At 37.0% G+C, this 22,927-nt stretch overlaps 1 protein-coding gene across 1 annotated transcript; it reads right to left on the bottom strand.

The window, feature by feature from the left end:
• Positions 1-12,299: 12,299 nt before the first annotated feature.
• On the bottom strand, positions 12,300-18,927 carry LOC117315188 (hyphally regulated cell wall protein 3-like). Its single transcript, XM_033869332.1, has 11 exons — positions 18,666-18,927; positions 17,863-18,246; positions 17,295-17,354; positions 17,001-17,119; positions 16,514-16,555; positions 16,071-16,145; positions 15,294-15,359; positions 14,949-15,040; positions 14,165-14,273; positions 13,330-13,400; positions 12,300-12,536 (listed from the first exon to the last, which is right to left on the bottom strand). Exons 1-11 carry the CDS (start codon positions 18,925-18,927, stop codon positions 12,488-12,490), a joined length of 1,329 nt encoding a protein of 442 aa, XP_033725223.1. The 3' UTR covers positions 12,300-12,487.
• Positions 18,928-22,927: the final 4,000 nt, after the last annotated feature.

Here is a 22,927-nt window from a genome sequence, read left to right as displayed (position 1 = left end):
ACTTTCTCAGAAATAGCGATAACAAACTTCAATGGTCAAAGTCCAAGATGGCTGCCTGTCGGCCATGTTGTTTTCCGATCTGTCCCAAAATGCAATATGCATAACTACGCACCAAGGGGAACCTACATATGAAATTTGAGAAAGATCCCTTCAGTACTTTCTGAGGATTAGCGATAACAAGAATTGTTTACGGAGGGACGGACGGACGGAGGACCACGGACGCAGGGCGATTTGAATAGCCCACCATCATCAGATGGTGGGCTAAAAAAGGAATTGTGTTTTAAAGAAAAACAAATGGAAACCTTAAGAGCGTTGTATGACGGAAATTGTTGTTGCGTAGCTTGGTAACCTCTTCATCGTAGATCCTGGGATGGGCTTTACCACCTGCACGCAGCGGGTACGGATCGTCAGCTGTGTCAATTATAAGTCGATCAACATTTGACCGGTAATTCTCTAAGAAAAAGAGTGATATTAGATAAATAAAAGTGACACTTAAAACATATTCTGGAGAAAAACTGAGCCCAATTGGTGTTTTTGAAGTACAAGTTGGACTCAACAGTCAACATAAACGTCTGGAATTGTTCCTGGTGAAACATGGATGACCTCCTTTGTTTGGGAGAGACTGGCTACGCAGTATAAAACTGAACTGGCATGAATGTGCCGCGTTTGCGTTTATGCAGCCAGTTAACCATATGATCATTTCTGATTTGGACAGTACAACAGTTCCAATTTCCAATGCAATAGTTGTATAGAATTGATGATCATGGTGATAATCATGATGTGATGATCAAGATTTGGTAAGAACTGAAAAATACAGAAAAAAACTACCATTATATATGCTACCTATACAAATAGGACATATGCGAAAGATAATATCGAGTACACAACCTAGTATACTTTTATATATCAATAAGATACCTTACCATAGTGTAATTGCACATAAGACAACTCGTCCCATATAACATCATGGGAGCAAACTGACCATGTACCATAAGACGACTCGTCCCCAAAACAAGAACATAAAGCGAAATCACCAAGTACCAAATCATTATTCGTATAAACTTATCATAGATGTGCACAATTTACACATAAAACACTATACAAATAGCGAAAACAAAGGACGATACATAAATATAGGATGGTACGATATTATTCATACATCAATACACTGCGAAAGTGAAAGATCACTTGAGAAGGGAGGGGGAGGGGGGAGGGGGGGTGTTACATTCGGCTAACCTCGGCCGATTCCGGTACCCTTCATCTAACCTCGGCTGTATCAGAGTTTTGATATGCGCTTACGCCAGACATTTGTGATGCGGCTGCCTATTCACTCAGATGTAAACAGACAGGAAAACGAAGTACAACAAAATGGCCGCCTTCGAGGATTGTTTACAGTTTGCTACGCAAACATGCCCTCTGTATTCAGAAAAAGGAATTGTGTTTTAAAGAAAAACAAATGGAAACCTTAAGAGCGTTGTATGACGGAAAGGACTGCGTATCGGTTTTGCATACTGGATACGGCAAAAGCGTGATATTTCAGCTTTTACCGTGGTTTATACAACGGAAATTCAATCACAGCCATCCTAAGACAGTGTTGGTGATATCGCCTTTAAATCCACTGGTGCAGGATCAAGTCCTTGGTCTAAGGAACAAAGGAGTCGCAGCATGTGTTGTGGATATAACGGGTGAGAAATTTATGCCCTATGGGATATTGTAACGCTGAATTTATTCACAATTATAGTGAAATACTTACGTTATAACTGTGTGTAGGCATTAGGACTTCAAATTAAAACCTAAGGGTTTAAATTACACCAAAATACAAGGCAACAGTATATTACACACATATGCAACATATAATTTCTTACCCCGAGCACATGTGCACACGAGTTGGAATGTTTCTTTCAACTGCTAGAGCTCGAGGAGGAAGACATTTTTTTCCTGTACTGATCGAACAGTCCATATAAATAAGTACATAATTATATCTTAAGGTCTACATTAAAGTAAAAGATTATGTTATTTAGATAAAAATGTCTTATATTTTCATTGTGATATATCAGAATATAACGTGTCTTACAGGTACACATGGGATGCCATACAACCTGAAGGAAGATATTGATGATGAAGTTAATGCTGCAGATGAAACTACATTCAGACGAACAAAATTGAGAGGGGCGATTTTGTCTTTATCTATGCCCATCCAGAGACATTCATCAAAACAAAGTTTTCCAAACTTATTATGTCAAAGAGTTACCAGGGTAAAGTGTGTGCCATAGTCATAGATGAAGTACACATGATCTCGGAATGGTATGTACTGAGTAGATGTATATTGGGTGGGGGTGGGGTACCGCTGGTGCTACACCTACCGGTTAATTTTGTTTTGCATTATGAATATTTTGAGTTTAGTTTATTGCTTATTAAATTTCATCAATGACATAAACATTTGAATAGTCTAGTATATTTTTATTCATTTGCATGTGAAGAAATGTTTGTTTCTACTAATGCTATTGTATTATCTATATAGCACATTATTTAAGGAATACTCTTAAGTAAAATTAAAACCATTTTCATTGTATTTCAGGGGTGATGATTTACGTCAAGCTTTTGGAAAATTGGGAGAACTTGTTTGTGTTTTTGAAAATGCACTTCATTTGGCACAACAGCCACAGCTACTGCGAAATCAGTGGAAAATCTGTCAAAGATGCCTGTTGTGATAACTTTGAATGTTGATAGGCCTAACATTTATATCGAACTGGAAAAAGACTGCCAAACATAAGGAAGTTTGATAAATTAAACAATATAATCACCCCAATAGCAGATGAACTCCGAGAGAAAAGGGATGTGTTCCCAGTAAGTCTTTGATATATTTCCAATTTTTGACACATAACTTGTCAGACATATACAACGGCGATGCAGTACCATAGAGTAGGATCTTTGCACAGTTTCATAAAGATTATCCAACCTCCATGAAACAAGTGATAATTGAGGAACTAGTGAAACCCAACCCTAAAGTACGTCTTGTACTTGCAACAATGGCTTTGGGAATGGGTGTCAATGCACCCAGTGTAGAACGTGTAATTCACTGTAGAACTGTTAAATGGTAATACCATATGTATGAGTGGTGATTGCGTATGCGTGTTTTGGGAGGCTACGGTATGTCCGTGTTAAGTCTCCTTGTGATAGGCCGGAACTTTTGCCGATTCAAAGTGCTATCTCACTGAAGCATACTGCCGAAGTCACCCAGCAGCACACCCCACCCGGAAATGCATGTACATTTCCATGACGATCAAGCTGATTTGTTTTTTACTTTCGGTTTCAAGGTATGATAGAGACGGAAATACGTATTCCTGCGTCGAAAAAAATGCATATACTGACGAGAAAAATGTTTAAATGTAACTCGGTTAACATGAATTAAATCGTGTCAATAGTTGCTATGAAAATAAGAACCATATTAGGCTGCGGATGTATATCATTTGTATGACACAAACCGGAGGTTTCAACATTTTCCTACCACGACTATAACGGCAGGTGCCAAAGTCATCCTGACGTATCAGGTCCACGATTGCTTCAACTGTTTCACGGGCTTTAAGTCTGCTTTTAAGATCTAATCGGAAGTAGTCGATCTTAAGTGGTCTGTAGTTAGGATGCGGGTTGCCTTAACCAAAGGGTTTATATCATTGCACCAATTTATAACAAATTACACGTACATAGACCGATCTCTTTCACGACAAATCAACCACAAATAGACAACTTTCCTTGCAAGTCGAATCGTCTCATAGTATATTGTTAAAAGCCAAATCGACCCAGATGACTACATGTTACTATTGTAAAAAGACAAATCGACCCAGATGACTACATGATAGTATAGGTAAAGTCGGCAAAAAATTAGGACAACCGTTTGTGCAAACGAAGTACTATATAAAACGTATTAAATTTATTATGCAAATCTCCCATGTTTTCCGAGTTTATTAAGCGAGCTGGTACATAATCGGTTTAAACAATTATAACTTTGCTTACACAAGCAGTACATACTTTAACTTCAAGATTGCTTACGCATGCAGTAGATCTACAGATAGCTTGAACACCAGAAGTTAATCAAAGTACTGAAAGTACTATATGGTGGATACTTACACAAAGTATGCTGGTAATTGTTTGTTACAGTGATTGTATCACTACTAACAATATTTTGCGTAATTCTAGGTTATAATGCAGACATTTCTGCAGTACAATTGCCTACATCAGTACTTGTCCTTCAGATGACTTGTTCACAAAGGTCATAGTTACCATGAAGTCACCGATTGATAATTTAACGTTGGCATAATAACCAAATATTTTATGAAGCAGAGCCTTTTATGCAATAATTTTTTAAATTTTTTTGTGAAAACTGAAATACACAAAAACAAACAACATTACAATGAAAGAAGAGACAAATTTCTGGACAACAGATCGTTATTTTTACAGATTAAACAAATATCAAATGAAGGGATGATTGGTTTTCAACTATTACTGTCTTTTACGTATACAATGCTGATAATTACCCTATAACTTTCGCCAGTAACAGAAAATATGTCTAAGTTCCATGTTGTGTTTTCTGCCGGAAAATGTGCGTAGGTTTCTAAAAGCGAAATGGATGACGGAATATTAGGAAATTCCGGAAATTATAAAATTAGAACCAAGACGAGAAAAGTCCGGAAACTGAGACGGCACACTCCCGCCCGATTCCTCCAAGCAATGTTTGAAAATAACAAAGTTCGTGGTCACATAAATGATAATGTCGCGATGTATCGAAAAGACTAGATTCACAATAGAATATTGAAAGTTCATAATTCACTAACTCACTAATTTGGTTCCAAGTTCAAGTTCAAAAGGCATATCACTACCAACGGTCATTAGAACACAACCGATACCAGTCTGGATCACAAATCTTAGTCATTCAGCAGAGGTACAAGCTCCGTAATGGGTCTGATGAACGTAGTATATTCATTCTCTCGGGATGACCTTGACCTCGACCTTTTAAATCGGCAAAAGTTCCGGCCTATCACAAGGAGACTTAACATGAACATACCGCATCTTCCCAAAACACACATACGCACTCACCACACGCAAGCATGTCGCACGCACGGGAGGCCGTCCTTAAATAACGTTAGCTGTTAATAGGACGTTAAACAAAATTAACCAAACCAAACCAAACCTTCCGCACAAGTCCGTCGTCACCTGGGAAAGTCTTGATGACTCTTCAAACAGGCCACTGTCTCCGATTAACACGGGCGTCCTTAAGAAGGACAACATCTTCAGGATTCATGTTTTTAGTTGTCCTTTGCCACTTTGGTCCGACTTGCAGCGTATCAAGGTATTTCTTTGAGAACCTTGACCAAAACTTGTTAGCAAGCACTTGAACCGATGACCACTGGGCCCTATACATGTCCTTCACAGTCAAGTCACCAAACGGTTCATGGGGAATGCCAACTTTCTGAGTCAACAATGATGATGGCGTGAGAATTTCTGGGTGATCCGGGTCTGTGGAGACCTGCGTTATTGGCCTACTGTTGAGGATTGCTGTCACCTCATACATGAGCGTCGTCAGCACGTCATGAGTGAGAGATCTGTTCTCGGGTTGAAGTAGCATCGAATCTAAAATACGTCTGGAGAGACTGATAATTCTCTCCCAGACTCCGCCCATGTGAGACGAATGAGGAGCGTTAAAGATCCAGGACACTCCTTTTTGGTAGAGGTATTCTTTGGTTACGCTGTCCTCGACATTGATTGCATCAATTTTCAAATGGCCAGTTGAACCGACAAACTTCGTTCCTCGATCCGAGTAGTATCGTCCGACTTCTCCGCGGATAGACGTAAATCTGCGTAAAGCATTGATGAATGCGCTGGTACTCATGTCTTCTACCACCTCGATATGGACTGCCCTAGTGTCAAGGCAAGTGAACAAGGCAGCCCAATGTTTGGCATTGGCAACACCTCTGGTTTTCCTGGCAACGACTTGCCATGGGCAAAATATGTCAACGCCTACATGGGTGAACGGGGGAGATATTGTAATCCTAGCGACCGGAAGGTGACTGGTCGGACATCTTCTGAATACCAGTGGTACCTCTAAGCTTCCGACAGGTAACGCATTGGTGGATACACGAGGAGATTACCCTTTTTCCTCCAACGACCCAAAATCCCGCGGATCTGACCGCTTCTTCGGTCAGGTGTCGACCTTGATTTTGGACCTTATGATGAAAATGCCGTCCTTAAATGACCTTAGCTGTTAATAGGACGTTAACAAATTAAACCAAACCAAACCGAACGAGGAGAAGACCAACATTACTTTTTCCTGGGATGATTATAGGATTGAGTTAAGTTGTATGAGCAGGTTCATGGGTCTTGTTCAAACTTCCTCCGACACGAAGAACTCCCTGATCATCAAGGAATGGTGTCAAGCTGAGTATTGAACAATTTCGAGGTAGATTCTTTCCATTTTGCAGGCACTCAATTTCCTTCTGTAGTTTCATAATGATCAATCGTTCGGCGTCCTCCTTGAGAGACTGCTCTTTGTGTTTGGCACACAGGTGCCATCCCACACAAGGGTGGGAGGACATTTTGAAAGATCTGGCCAGATGAATGAGGTAGGATATGGTTTTTACAAGTCGATCCCATTGCGAGAACCTCTCAAATTTGGTGATATCAAACGATTTCTTCTTCGAAACCGACCCTTTAGCCACGTGTACCTCTGGGCGAATGTCCTTGGATTCTGGATTGACGAGCGGAAATTCGTCGACAGTAAATAGAGATTCTGCTTCTTTTTCATTGAGGAATGGCGGTCCGTGGAGCCAAATGCTCGATTCCATCTTGGAAGAAGCAACTGAGCGTGTGCCTACGTCCGCTGGGTTGTCGTTTGTGTTGACGTACATCCACTGGTCAGGTTCTGTCGATTTCCTGATTGTCTGAACACGGTTTCCAACATATACATAGAATCGTCTCTTGGCGTTGCAGATGTACTCAAGGACAATTTTGCTGTTGGTGTACATCTTAACTTTGTCAATATCCAGGTGCAGTCTAGCCAACACTGTGTCCTTGATCTGAGTGGCAAGGACAGCTGCACATAGCTCCAAGCGAGGGATTGTATGTCCTCCAGCAGGTGCCGACTTCGCCTTTCCTAGAACAAATGAGTTCAGTTAAACTTATTAATTTTTGGTATCATTAGACATTAACAAGGGCCCAATGGGCCCAAATCGCTCACCTGCAATGCAGTGATCTTTTCATATATGGATCCTGCAGTTATTTGAAAGCATGCTACAGGACCAATATAATGTCTCTCTGCACTTTGGCTTTTCACTAAAAGTCATTTAAAGATTTAAGCATACTTGATCGACGTGACCTTGAATGAAGGTCAAGGTCATTCATTTGAACAAACTTGGTAGCCCTTCACCCCAGCATGCTACAGACCCAATATCAACTCCCTGGGACTCTTGGTTATTGAGAAGAAGTTGTTTAAAGATTTTAGCCTTTTTGACCCCTGTGACCTTGAATGAAGGTCAAGGTCATTCATTTGAACAAACTTGGTAGCCCTTTACCCCAGCATGCTACAGACCCAATATCAACTCTCTGGGACTCTTGGTTATTGAGAAGAAGTCGTTTAAAGATTTTAGCCTTTTTGACTCCTGTGACCTTGAATGAAAGTCAAGGTCATTCATTTGAACAAACTTGGTAGCCCTTCACGCCAGCATGCTACAGGCCAAATATTAGGTCTCTGGGACTCTTGGTTATTGAGAAGAAGTCGTTTAAAGATTTTAGCCTTTTTGACTCCTGTGACCTTGAATGAAAGTCAAGGTCATTCATTTGAACAAACTTGGTAGCTCTTTACCCCAGCATGCTACAGGCCAAATATTAGGTCTCTGGGACTGTTGGTTATCGAGAAGAAGTCGTTTAAAGATTTTAGCCTTTTTGGCCCCTGTGACCTTGAATGAAGGTCAAGGCCATTCATTTGAACAAACTAGGTAGCCCTTCATCCCAGCATGCTACAGACCCAATATCAACTCCCTGGGACTGTTGGTTATTGAGAAGTCGTTTGAAGATTTTAGCCTTTTTGACCCCTGTGACCTTGAATGAAGGTCAAGGTCATTCATTTGAACAAACTTGGTAGCCCTTCACCCCAGCATGCTACAGGCCAAATATTAGGTCTCTGGGACTCTTGGTTATTGAGAAGAAGTCGTTTAAATATTTTAGCCTTTTTGACTCCTGTGACCTTGAATGAAAGTCAAGGTCATTCATTTGAACAAACTTGGGAGCATTTCACCCCAGCATGCTACAGGCCAAATATTAGGCCTCTGGGACTCTTGGTTATTGAGAAGAAGTCGTTTAAAGATTTTAGCCTTTTTGACTCCTGTGACCTTGAATGACGGTCAAGGTCATTCATTTGAACAAACTTGGTAGCCCTTCACCCCAGCATGCTACAGACCCAATATCAACTCCCTGGGACTGTTGGTTGTTGAGAAGAAGTCGTTTGAAGATTTTAGCCTTTTTGACTCCTGTGACCTTGAATGAAGGTCAAGGTCATTCATTTGAACAAACTTGGTAGCCCTTCACCCCAGCATGCTACAGGCCCAATATTAGGTCTCTAGGCCTTTTGGTTATTGAGAAGAAGTTGCTTGAATGGAAAGTTGACGCCGGACGGACGGCCGGACGGCCGGACGGACGACGGACGCCGCGCCACGGCATAAGCTCACTTGCCCTTCGGGCAGGTGAGCTAAAAAGGAACTGAAAGGACAAAGATTTGAATAAACTGTACATAACAAATATTCACTTGCTGGGCAAATAGTCCTCAATAATCACTTCTCTACAGACAGTGTTTTTCTTACCCTACATGGGAAAAGTTTTATATTGATACATACAAAGTAAATACATGGAAAAATACAACTGCAAGACTCCAGAAAGAAATGCCAAGCACTCATCATTTGTGCTCATCATCCAGGATTTTGTTTTTAAATTATAACTGGTTAATTAAACTTATTTTCTTATTCAATAATTCAGAGAAATGCTTTCATCTCTGTATGGCTCTGACTAATAAGCCATCTTACAGCATGTAATTATGCAATTAATTTGCCAGGCTATAATCGGGTATGGAGAACACTGAAATGCTTTTCTGGAGTCGTAAATATATTCATACTTTAAAAATGATTGTTAAGGAACTTCATCTAAACTAAAAACATGTTATACAAACTAGAACACTGCCATGTCTACTCAAGACTATTGAGAGAATCCAAATACAAACGATACTGCCACAGTAACTACACACACTAGAGTTCAGGACTGTCATGGCAGAGATATTGTGATCACACACTCATTTTATAATTGATTCCATACGTTTTACACAGAATAAACAAATAGTGGTAATGAACATAGTTTTGTTTTAGACATTTTTGGCAAAATAGAGCTAAAATCAAGTTCTGGATGATCATCATGACTGGACCAAAGGAGTTACAAGTCCAAGTCCGATATGGCTGTTATTTCCTGATTGTTTATCGTTGGGTTTACTTGAAATGGAATACTATTGGTCAAGCTCACTTCCACGTCATCAGTTTCACACAGGAAGTGATCTGCAAGCAGACTTCTTTCAATACTGTATGATGGATAATCTTCATCTTCTATCATCAGTGCGACTTGGTTTTCACTTACATCGAATGCTATGACCAGGACATTCATAGTGATGGCAGGCATTTTAACTAACTGAAAATTTAAAGAAAAGCAAAACCTAAAATTATTAAAGTCATCATTTATGGACCGGTTTCATACTTTTGACATTCATTGATATGACTATGTAATTATAACATATGAAATGGAAGCATGTATATGATTTGATTTCATGCTTCCCACGGAGCTGAAATGACCATGATATGGAACGTTAGATATCACCATAGTCATGTGATTACTAGAACATCTTCAAACGTTGAAACTAAATGTTTCAGATAACTAAAAGATGTTTGTCAAACATGCATATGCCCCTACCTGATGCAATTGATAAAACGACTGCATAAAATTCTGAGCTAAACACAAAGTCTAACCAGCAATATTCAGCAAAGATGACAAAAATACCAGTCTGATATGGTAATTATATAAGTATTTAGAATATGTTTTTTAAGCAACTAACTCCAAAAAGACGGCCTTCACAAACTACGACAAAAAGCCCAGTCTTGTATATTGGAAGTACTTGTTATGATATAATCGCAAACCAACTCAGATTGGTTAATTTATGCTAAAATGAGGATCATATGTGGATAATTTTACCTCTACTTTTGATCTGGACGTTGTCGAAACTGTTTTGTCTTTGTTGTATTCTTGTACGACAACATTGGAAATTGAAACAATTTTGCCAACGGATGTATCTTCACTTGCAAAATTTCTGCAAAGCGAGATTTTGCAGCACCCTGTATGGTCCTTTAAAGTCACGTTTTTCACTTGAACATCTGTCCCTCTAACATCGACAGTCCTTGCCATCTGTTCCTGTCGACAAATAAATGTGATTGACTGGTCTCAAATTCCAATATGCATAACTAGACACGGAGGGCAACCTACAAATGAAATTCAGAAAGATCCTTTCAGCAATTTCTGATAAATAGCGATAACAATCTTCAGTTGTCAAAATCCAAGATGGCTGCCTGTCGGCCATGTTGTTTTTCGATTGGTCTCAAAATGCAATATGCATAACTAGGCACCAAGAGGAACCTTTATATGAAATGTCAGAAAGATCCCTTCATAAGTTTTTGAGAAATAGCGATAACAAACTTCAATTGTCAAAATCAAAGATGACTGCCTGTCGGCCATGTTGTTTTTCGAATAGTCTCAAAATGCAATATGCATAACGATCCCTTCAGTACTTTCTGAAAAATGGCGATAACAAACTTCAATTGTCAAAATCCAAGATGGCTGCCTGTCGGCCATGTTGTTTTCAGATTGGTCTCAAAATGCAATATGCATAACTAGGCACCAAGGGGAACCTAAATATGAAATTTGAGAAAGATCCCTTCAGTACTTTTTTGAGAAATAGCGATAACAAGAATTCTTTACGGACGGAGGGACGGACCACGGACCACGGACGCAGGGCGATTTGAATAGCCCACCATCTGATGATATGGTGGGCTAAAAATCTCATTAAAAATTCAAAATTGTACCTCTTTATATGGACAAATCTCATAGGAATTTTGCTAATCTCATAAAATCTCCCATATGTTTTAAGAGCCAGAGTTATCCCTGAATAAGTATCAACAAGTTTGGACATCTGGATATATAACTAGACCCAATAAGTATCAACAAGGGCATCTTAATGTCTTACCAGTTCTTGTTCCCTGGATATCCTGTCCTGCAGGTAGGGCGTAAGAATTGTACCTGCTGTCCCCATTGCATGATCGTAAGAGGCGACTAAACTTGGGATCTTATCTTTTCTCTTCTTTCTTAAACAACTTTCTTCTTCCTAATGTCTCCCTTGACACTGCCTCACTTTTGGCCTTTAGTTGAGTGTTCGCCCCTGTTAGGAAGGCTTTGGGTTCTGTCCCCTAGCCGAGACATACCAGAGTCTTTAACAAGAGGCCCATGGGGCCTGTATCGCTCACCTGGTTAGATTAGACCAAATGTCAAAATAATGTTCATGTTTAATTTGTTGCATTTGTCAATCTCAAACAATGCTATACATGTATATGGTTATGGTGTGGGGATCCCAACTGCTTTAAAGAAATAACGAAGTCCAGACTCTCTAACTACAGCAAGGGATATTTAAACCCCCAAAGGGAACCTAATACCATGTATTACTAAGCCTTTCAACACTCACAACATAAACTTAACACAAAGTCCACAGATTTAAAACAAAAACACAGATTTTAAAGTTTTACTCCAGGAAGGGATTGTCTTACTCCATAGGGACTCTATTGCCAAATATCAGCACCCTAGTACAACTATAAAGTGATGTATTAATACCTTTCAACACTTGCACCAAAAACTTAACACAGAATTTAATTCTCAGTCCAAAAATATAAAAATTCTGGTTTTTTCCCAAAAAAATCTTTTAGTTTAACTCTGGCAGGGGATAGTTTAACCCCAGAGAGATTCTATTATCAACTATCAGCACCCTAGTACAATTATAAAGTGATGTTTTAATACCTTTCAACACTTGCACCAAAAACTTAACGCAGAAATATTCTAAGTCCAAAAATTTGAAAATCCTATTTTTTTCCCCAAAAAATCTTTTAGTTTAACTCCGGCAGGGGATAGTTTGACCCCCACAGGGACCATATTACCATAGATTACTATGCCTTTCAACACTTGCACCAAAAATTTAACATTTGAAAAACCAACGCCGATGCCGACACCGGAGTGACAACATAAGCTCTCACTCTTCTTCGAAGAGACGAGCTAAAAAAAAGTAAACCACTGAACAGGATAAGTGTTCAACCCTGACAAAAGCGGCACACGTACAGCCTTTCAGGGTTAATACCATCCGTGGGCTTTACGCATGCCTCGTGTACCCAAAACCACTCACATCTGTCGCATCCAATCTGAAAATGAAGCGTATTAAAAACATATTAATGGCATGTTTATAACAGTAATGAACTTTATAACGATACAATGAAAAAGTGCATTGAAAAGTACAAGAAAGAAAATTACAAAAAAAAATTTCTTTTAACTTTCAAGAGTGAAATGATATTTTGATATATGGTGTAATGCAAGAAATATAATATTTTAATGATAATCTTCCATGATTAACTGCTAAACATTAGTTGTAGATGAGAACTTGTGATAAACATAAATAATTTTGAAGAAGCAGACATAACAGGATCAGATATTTAACTAGACTTGTTGCCATGACTATTTCACCCCATAGCGGCATGTCTGTATTTCCTTGCAATTACTAGGTTCTACATAGGTAAATTATCCATCTAAGACTTTTATGGCAAAAGGTCATAAATCAGTAAAAAAGTGTTAATGAAAATTAAATATAGTTGTTCACAAATTTGTTGAAATTGACCGTATATATAGTTTAGGAGTTGTTCTGTTGAACAAAAGTAACAATTGAGGACCATATCTTTGTATAGATGGAGTTAATCCTATTTGGTAGGATCTATAATTATTATATGATTGAGTGCTTTAGATGATTGTGTGTACTAGGATTTGTAACCCAAGACTTAAACTTGGCTTGGAAACTGTTACACATAACACATATTCACACAATGTAAGGATTCATAACAGCTTGTGTGATTAAACTCAGTTATGTGCAAAAACTTGTGAGTATACAGACAGACAAACAACCTGATTCCAGTATTCCTCCTCCTAATTTCATTTAATAATTACCCAGTTGTCTTGCTGGTTTCTGGTTTCAGGAAGGTAGCAAAACCTGCACAAATTCCCAACAGTCTGGATGTCTGCAAGACAACACAAATTGATAAATAAAACATATGGTACACAAAATTATTAAATCTAATACTTATCAAAGAAACAAAAATGGTGCTATACCTTGATGTTCAATGATTGTCTTTGATTGTGGGTGGTGTTGGGGGGTCACTTTAATAACTACATGTGATGTAGGTTCCAAATTAAAATCACGTTTATGGGTTTGGTGGGGTTTGAAATAAATTGATGTTGTTGTTAGGAGTATTTGATGTTTTTGTACCAATCTTTACATTAAATCTGCTTCTATACCGGGGTACAGTTCCAAAGAAAGTGGATATGTTGGATGGTGATCAAGATTTTAAATAACTTTGATAGTTGGGTCCCCTAATTTCAGTGCCTTCTCCCCTTCCCATTCATGTTGTTTTCCTGGAACTAACTTTTGGTCACATCTTTTGATTTTAATGACTTAGCAGTCAATTATTAAACAATGACTTTACACAGTGTAAAACTATATCAATCAGTATCCAGTAAACCTTACAAGTGGTTAAATGTACAGCACAAACATGTATATAATATTAAACATTGCACAATAACAAAGTCTACCCGTGTTCAAGTGGATCAGTAAAAACGGATATTTTTAGGCCAGACAGATGCTTGAAAAAAGCAATGTTTAAACTCTAAAAAACTGTTAAATCAAAATCATAATTTGGAAGCAAAACTAAATGTCATGATAATGAAGCCAACCAATTTCAAGATGATTTTTAAATAAATATAAAACATAAATATAAGTATGTACCATCAAACAAACAACTCCACATGACACAGCATCTGGTTGATCAGCATTTTGGGTGGCATGGAAGGCCCACTGATGAGCTGTTTGGTCTCCACGCAATTCCAGGAATGTCCTTCATTTATAACAATATAAAAATAGATCTATAGTAATACTATCAATCATCTAAATATCATACTGTATTGTGCTATAAAATTAATGAAGCTTTGAAACTGATCATGGAGAAAAGTATTGTTAACAATATAAATGTCAATTTAGTCATCTGCATTTGCACAGGTCAGCAGTTTTAAATGTTTGTATATATAGTTTCTTAACATATCAGTAACAACTCAGTATAACAAACCATAAAATGATTAATTCAGTTTGATCACCAAAATGGTAATTTGAACATGATTTGTTGGTTGTGTATGGGCAAGTATATGATCTTTTTTAACAAAACATCTTTAATTTTCAATGTATATCGATAACCTGGTAACTTGATGCCTTATGAGACACAGAAATTACTCTGTTTTAATTAATAAGCACACTTGCCAGTTGCAAAGTGTACAACCACACTTGGTATTCTAAGTGCACAGTACACTTATTGTATCATTGATGGTTATACGGTTATATGGTTATTAGAAACACAAATGACAAGGAAGACAGCTTTTTGACTCGTGCCCTGACCGGGCCTTGAACTCACGATCTACGGCACCCAATCGCCTAGCCAGAAATACCTGCAGCCTATATAGGCTTCTAAGCTATATATAAATATTTATAAATGTTTATTCAATACAGATACCACACTTACTTCCAACTGGCCAAAAGAGGCGAGTTCCTCACTCCAGTGTACCTCTGGATAGGATCTATCACATACAGTACTTTTTTTTTCATATCCATTACCTGAAATTGGTTTTATAAAGTTTAAACAGTTTGATCGAGGAACATTAAGAAGAACCATGTCATTTTTCAAATTTGATCAGCTTCCTTTAAAGTTTATAGAGAGTGGTAGTCAAAAGATGGCATAAATGTTTTTTAAAAAGAAAACAGTTTAAAAAGTACCCCCCTGTAAGGGCATAATAATAACATGTTTCCTAAAACTATATCAATTAATTGTTCCAGCAACCCAAATGGTCTATAAATCAATCACACTTACACAAAGCACCCAATGTTGATTTCGCATGTTGCAAACTCCGATAAGTGTGTCTGCACTTAATACTGTCTAAAGATAATAAAATGCATAAATATATTATACACATTTAATAATTAAAGTTCATTCTATTCCTACAAAGGGTTTCTTTCATTAATATTTTGTCTTTTGTTTCAAAATATCTAATATGAAAAAAATAAAATAGAATAAAAACATATGTTCATTTCCAAGCTAATGGACTGAGACCACAATTAAGTACTTCCGGGTTCAGGCCCCACGAATTAAGTCCCCTGAAAAATGTATGTATTTCAGGAAAACAAATCAAATGCCTCTTTGAACTTGATTTTTGTTGATGAATTTAATGTGGATTTATATCATAGATATCAATCTAGGTTTTGTAATATAAAATAATAATATTGATCATTTACTATGAGCTCCAGGACCCTGTGTGATGAGTCCTGATTTGACCTCTACTCCTGACCCGGATGTATAAATGCACGTTGGTGACACATTTTGGCAGCTATATAATCTATCTCCAGAAAATGCCCAACATGCTGGGTTGAAACTTTTATATTTTGCTTCTCAGATGATGGTCTTGGCCAGATGAGATGGGAAGTTGCATATAAGATTTTGGGAATTTATTATGAATTTTAATGTTACAATGAAACATATAGCGAAGCTAATTGTGGTCTTAGTCCTAATGACACTTCTTCCAACATTAAAACTTATCAGCTACATTTTCAACTTAAGTTTTGTTACAGCTATTATTTGTTTAACAAGTACCTGCAAAACTGTGTGTTGTTGGGAGGAATCCAACATCAGAGCAAATATGCTGCATTTTATATACTGTATTGCAGACTGCAAGTAAGTAAATCACACAAATAAAGCAAAGTAAGCACCATATGACTCTAAATCTTAGTTAACAAAAAATTATAATGAAAATAAAACGCAAGATTCATTGTATGCCCAGCATGAATCGTTTCAGAACTCTGTGAATCTAAATTCCAATCAGGAAAGCTTTACTACATATGATGACTTCAGAGTTTCAAAAAGATCAGTCAAACACTGAGTGCAGAAATCTTTGAACAAGATTGAGACATTGAAATAAACTAGGAGTGTTACTCGTTCAAAAATCATTGTATCCAACAATTACATGTCATGACGATAGATCCTATCATGTTTCTGAAAGATCGGTGAAAATATAATCCTTTGACATTGTAGTTTACCTTATGCTCTTGTACTTTGACAGCCATGAAGGCATCAATAATCTGGAATGATATACAGAAAAAATCAGGAAAAACATATGGGATATTTTTGTATTTTCCAAAGAAATTCATATATCAGAATAATAACATGAGATCACAAAGGTGTCTGTTGAATGGTATCAACCATTGTTAAAGTTCCTGTATCATCAAAGTTGAATGGCAAAGCATGATTTATCAAAACATGAAAAGTAAGCAGCACTTATAAACCAGTTGGAACATAAAATAAATGTATATGCAATGCACTTGTATATCTGTTCTACTGTGACTGAGGCTGTTTTCATGTAATTCCTAAATTTACCACAGGAAACCTATTTACTTAATATCAATTCATATACATGAAGTTCATATTTTCAACACTTTTTGTTTCTATTTTTTACATGGAAAACAACCAAAAATAAAAAACAAAAAAACAGGAAAGTTTTGTTACTGTGCTGTTCTACTTTAGTACCTCATCACTAGTGTTCCTCTTCAGGAACTTTATAGTATTTGTAAATATTTTTGTTCCTTTGGTCACAGCCACTAGCACGTTCCGACCAACCCGCCGGCTGTTCCAAATACCCAAAATGTCTGAAAAACATGATCACAAGAGTACATATTGCATCAACTAACATGTTCACCAATTATTCACACATAGTTTTCATTAATCATTTAGGTACACATAGCAAATTAGAATGTTTCATTGTAGGATAATTATGTCATCACCATAATTCTTTCACAATTTGGAATATCATAATGAAATTACATTTGTGTATCTGGCCATCCTCGTTTTGATCAGCCATGTCCTCACTACAGCCTGGATTCTCTTGAACCAAGTAATAAGAAGAAACATTAATCAAAAGAAAAAGAGTGAAAGTTAAAACTTACACAGACAATTTATTTTTAATTTATTGAGCAGTAACACAGATTCTATAACTATAATAAAAACATACAATCTATACTAATTAAAAAATTATCTAGACATCAACATTTACAATAATTTTATAGGATAGTCGATGAGCAGGGTCATTATAAATATTTTTCTCAATATAAATGTTGATATTACCTTTGAACAATGTAAATGTCATTACTGAATGTCACAACAAAGAAATACTATTCTGCATGTGCATGTTTATTATGCAACAGCAAACGCTTATATTGAATTATTACTGCCAAATGGGTCAACTACGCAATAAATTGGTTACATATCATGTACTTGAATATGTCAATTATATTTGTACCTGTCTCCTACAATGAAAGGGGGTACAGGTAGTTAGTAATCCTAGTATTATAGTCTTATACCAGTAATATGGGCCTTATTAGAAGAAACTTACCTTTCTGTATCTGTTTATCCACATCACTTTCTTGTTCGTCTATGTCATTAATAACATTGTCCTGTCCGTGATCTATGTCATTGTCCTGTCCGTGATCTATGTCATTGTCCAGTCTGTGATCTATGTCATTGTCCTGTCCGTGATCTATGTCATTGTCCTGTCCGTGATCTATGCCATTGTCCTGTCCGTGATCTATGTCATTGTCCTGTCCGTGATCTATGTCATTGTCCTGTCCGTGATCTATGCCATTGTCCTGTCCGTGATCTATGTCATTGTCCTGTCCGTGATCTATGTCATTGTCCAGTCCGTGATCTATGTCATTGTCCTGTCCGTGATCTATGCCATTGTCCTGTCCGTGATCTATGTCATTGTCCTGTCCGTGATCTGTGATCTATGTCATTGTCCTGTCCGTGATCTATGTCATTGTCCTGTCCGTGATCTATGCCATTGTCCTGTCCGTGATCTATGTCATTGTCCTGTCCGTGATCTATGCCATTGTCCTGTCCGTGATCTATGCCATTGTCCTGTCCGTGATCTATGTCATTGTCCTGTCCGTGATCTATGCCATTGTCCTGTCCGTGATCTATGCCATTGTCCTGTCCGTGATCTATGCCATTGTCCTGTCCGTGATCTATGTCATTGTCCTGTCCGTGATCTATGTCATTGTCCTGTCCGTGATCTATGTCATTGTCCTGTCCGTGATCTATGCCATTGTCCTGTCCGTGATCTATGCCATTGTCCTGTCCGTGATCTGTCATTGTCCTGTCCGTGATCTATGTCATTGTCCTGTCCGTGATCTATGCCATTGTCCTGTCCGTGATCTATGTCATTGTCCTGTCCGTGATCTATGTCATTGTCCTGTCCGTGATCTATGCCATTGTCCTGTCCGTGATCTATGCCATTGTCCTGTCCGTGATCTATGCCATTGTACTGTCCGTGATCTATGCCATTGTCCTGTCCGTGATCTATGTCATTGTCCTGTCCGTGATCTATGTCATTGTCCTGTCCGTGATCTATGTCATTGTCCTGTCCGTGATTTATGCCATTATCCTCCTCTTCCAGCATTTCATTAGCAACACTAGCGAAATTGAAAAGAAAGAGAAGATATCATAATGTTTGATTAAATAAAAGTTCCACTGCACATTAATATAACCTTTACTTACAAGAGTTTATATTAATTTATGACATGAAAATATTATACTACAGTGGACTTGCGGATGACAGATGGACAGACATCCAGACAGGGTGATTCCAACTTCCTTGCAGGGGTTATAAAATAATGCTACATAGATCTTAATAAATTCTGAGTGCAATTTGTAGATATCAAGACATTAAGTATTTGGTATAAAATGCAAGTTGTGTCATTTAAAAGCATTTACTATTACAGCACAGCATTTTATTTAAGTTCCAAAGACATGCAACAGACAACATCAGCTTTTTCAGCTAAACAACAAACAACAAGAGCTATTCTTAACTGATGTCAAAGACATCAAATTATTATATGAATAAAAGTTAAAACAAACTGAAGTGACAGTTTTTAAGATAAGCTCTATAGACTAAATTTATGCATATATATTTTTTTTAACAAATATGCCAAGGATGATAAGTGCTAAATAGTATGTAGTTATACCCTTGGGATTTGGGTAACATCATTCTGGTCAGACAAGAAACAGGCAATGTGTACATGTCAAACACATGGACAAGTCAGACATGCATTAATGAATATTCTACCATGTTTGCTATTCAACGAGTTTTGATTGGTCTAAAACCATGTATTATTTTCCAATAATACACGCTCGTGTCAATAATACATGACCGTGAGTCACGGCTGTTACAATCTTTCCCCTCAAAAATTGTGCATTTGTAAACAAACATGGCGATGCCAAAACTTTTGAACGTTGGAGACTGTGTATTTCACAACGGAGAAATTTGGCAGATTGTTAATTTCTATCCACCCAGAGCAGACTTTGCTTAACAATATGTTGTAAGGTCAATTTCTAAAGGCAAACTTTGGAGAGCATTTCTTCATGGATTGCTGGCCGACATCTCCAAAAGTTATCGAAACTGCTTGGAATTGACATCAGCTTTTGAATATTTATTAGCATGTGCGCCTTATCATTTCTTGTAACGGCCATATAGTGACACATTTCCCGGGGTTTCGTTGTTTTTCTATTAGGAAGAGGTAGATCTCAGAACTAAACAGTAAATGGTAGAATAGAAATAATCAACTTTGACTCGTGTATTGTTGCAGGATATACAACTTGGACTCGTTATTAATTTGATTGCAAAATATCCTCATCCTTGTTGTATATCCTGCAAAAATACACGAATCATCGTTAATTATTTCTTAAACAAACCATAACAAGAACTGAAGTAACATAATCATTGCATTGTACATGCATGTGCAGAATGACATTCTCACAATTCAGAGTCCCACATGCAACATGTCTTTCACAAGTATTTATAAATGGGAGTATGTACAGTAAATGGAGTTTGTGTAACCTGCACAACAACCAGCAAAACAATAGGATTGTATAGCCATATATGCAACTCAAATCGACCTGATCGTTTTATATGAAATGTTTACTGCTAAGGAGGCATTAAGATATTCAACATTTATGACCGAGACCTTTGCCTTGCACCAATGGACTCTTGGTGTTGGGCACTGCAATATGCTATCAAACATTAAAGAAATATGAAATCTGACCGCTTTCACCTTGACCCTGCGAATTTGGAATCTTGGTATAAATCCATGCAATATAGCTTCATTTTAATGCTTACCATACCATTAAAATAAAAAATCTCACTTTTGTGACCTTGACTTTTGACCTTAACTTTACACAAATGTATTCTTGGTGTCAATCCCTACAATATTGCTTAGTATTGCCATTATGCAATGTTTGCCATAAAGTTTGAATACTTCCTGAGAAATGACATAATTTAACCAAAAATATAAAAATTTGCAGCATGCTGGCTATCTTGTCATTCCTATCCACAAACAAAAGTAAAGATACACATTAACTACATTATAAAGTACTGTCCAACTAACTTCAGTAACTCATGGTAATCTTGATTTATTTTATTTGATTCTTTACTTTTAATTAGAATAAGATTACATACATACTACAGTACATGCATTAGCAATTGTTTTCTGTATTAATGGATGCTGTTATCTAACTGGGGTTCATGTCTGAGTCAGGCCAGACTTCACAAAGCCATCAAATACATATCTGAATCAAACTCAAAAGCAAAAACTTGATGAAAACATTTATGTCTGAACCATGCTGGGTAACCTTGCTTAAATTTTGCTGGGAATGTTACAGAAATAATGCAAAGGTAATAGCTGGCATCATGATACAAAGGGGATATACTGGTATCATGATGCAAATTGATAACAACCCTTTGCCCTATTATAATATTAATCTTAACTCTGGTATTAAAATGAATGCAACAAGTAGGTTTGGGTGACAGCAAGGATACTTTTATTCATATGTATTATGCCATGTGGGAAATGCAACAAGCAAATTGAAATGTGATCAAGGCAATTAATGTCCTGTAATTGTTAATTTATGTACTTGTATAACTGCATAACTGATTCCTTCTGGAGTTAATAAGGGTTCCGAAAATTTAGTGTCACCCTAACCTGCACTAAACAACTATTTATAACAACTGATGAACTTTTTTTTTTACCAACATTTCATAGTGTGAGCCACATTCCAACAAGAATGAGGCCATCACATTGCGTAGTGACTCAACTCCGATCCTTGTATTTCCTAATTACACAGTAAAGCATGGTTCTTAACAAATTTCTAGGACTTATTTCAAAAATACAAATTTATATGTAGTTTGAAAGAAAGTAAATTTTAGCATGTCATACTGAAGGTGATCAGGATCTTTGTCCTATTATAATGTTAATAACAATGCTTGTATCAAAATGAATGCAACATGTCTCTTAACATAAATATCATAAAATAAATTAGGTCATAATATTTGGTACTTGTTTGGATTTACCAGGAGTTCTAGGAACTCGGTGAAATCCTGGTTTAACAGAATAATTGAGTTAGGAATTGTAATGTAATTTGATTTTTATCATATTAAAGAATTGGTGTAAAATCAGCTAATTATAATATGCAAATCAGGTTGAAACAACAAATCTCACCTGTTGTAGCATTATTTGGTGAACAGAATGGGACATCTTCTGGCCACCAGCTTGGCTTATTTGCCGGTGTATAAATCTGGCGTCCTGAAATTTATTAGTTTCTTCGTAAAATGAATTACTTAAAAAAAGATATTGGTACAATACCATATGTTATATAGTCACATTATCAGTTACTGGTACCAGTATTATATAACCAAACATAATGTCCAATTATTTAATACATAAAATAAAAGCAAATCAATTAACAATAACAAAAATGCTTACCACAGAGACCCAGAATTCGAAGAATCCTGGGAATAATTATTACCAAGGAGTCCCACTGGTAGCTGCTGGCTTCATTGAAGGGATCGAAGCTTCACCTTTTTGATTTCTGTTGACACATGAATAAACAAATATTGCAATTAAATAGACCAGTTGTAACATCAGTCAATTCAAGGGCTGTACAAGGTAATATTAGCAGTATGAGCCATACACTGTTCAGTTGAACTTTTTTAATTTTTGAGGAGAATTAAATATTTGAAGCTCCACATATTTTGTTCAAAGTATTGTCTGTTCATATCGTTCCCTGAATTATGAACAAACAATAATACACCAACAAACAAAGGGCAATAATCAAAAGGCAGAACAGAAAACACTTCTACATATCATAATATAGCTGTGATGTATCTGTAGACCAAGTTTCTTTTCAATCTCAATCATATTAAGGGAGGTCATCATGCAGAATACAATGAGCAATTACTTTACAGTATAGCAATTATGCACATCATCAATCTTAGCATTGTCTTCCTGATATGTATACTGACTTTCACTGAAAAATCTTATCATATTCAGGGTGATGTATCATCAAGAAACAAAACAAGTTTACAGACAGACAGTCATAAGACCAGGTGTTAGACAATCAAATGA

The sequence above is a fragment of the Pecten maximus genome, chromosome 17 (genome assembly GCF_902652985.1).
Source record: "Pecten maximus chromosome 17, xPecMax1.1, whole genome shotgun sequence".
Taxonomy (NCBI): Eukaryota; Metazoa; Mollusca; class Bivalvia; order Pectinida; family Pectinidae; genus Pecten; species Pecten maximus.
The sequence above is the reverse complement of the archived record's forward strand: the minus strand, read 5'-3'. Positions and strand labels throughout refer to the sequence as shown.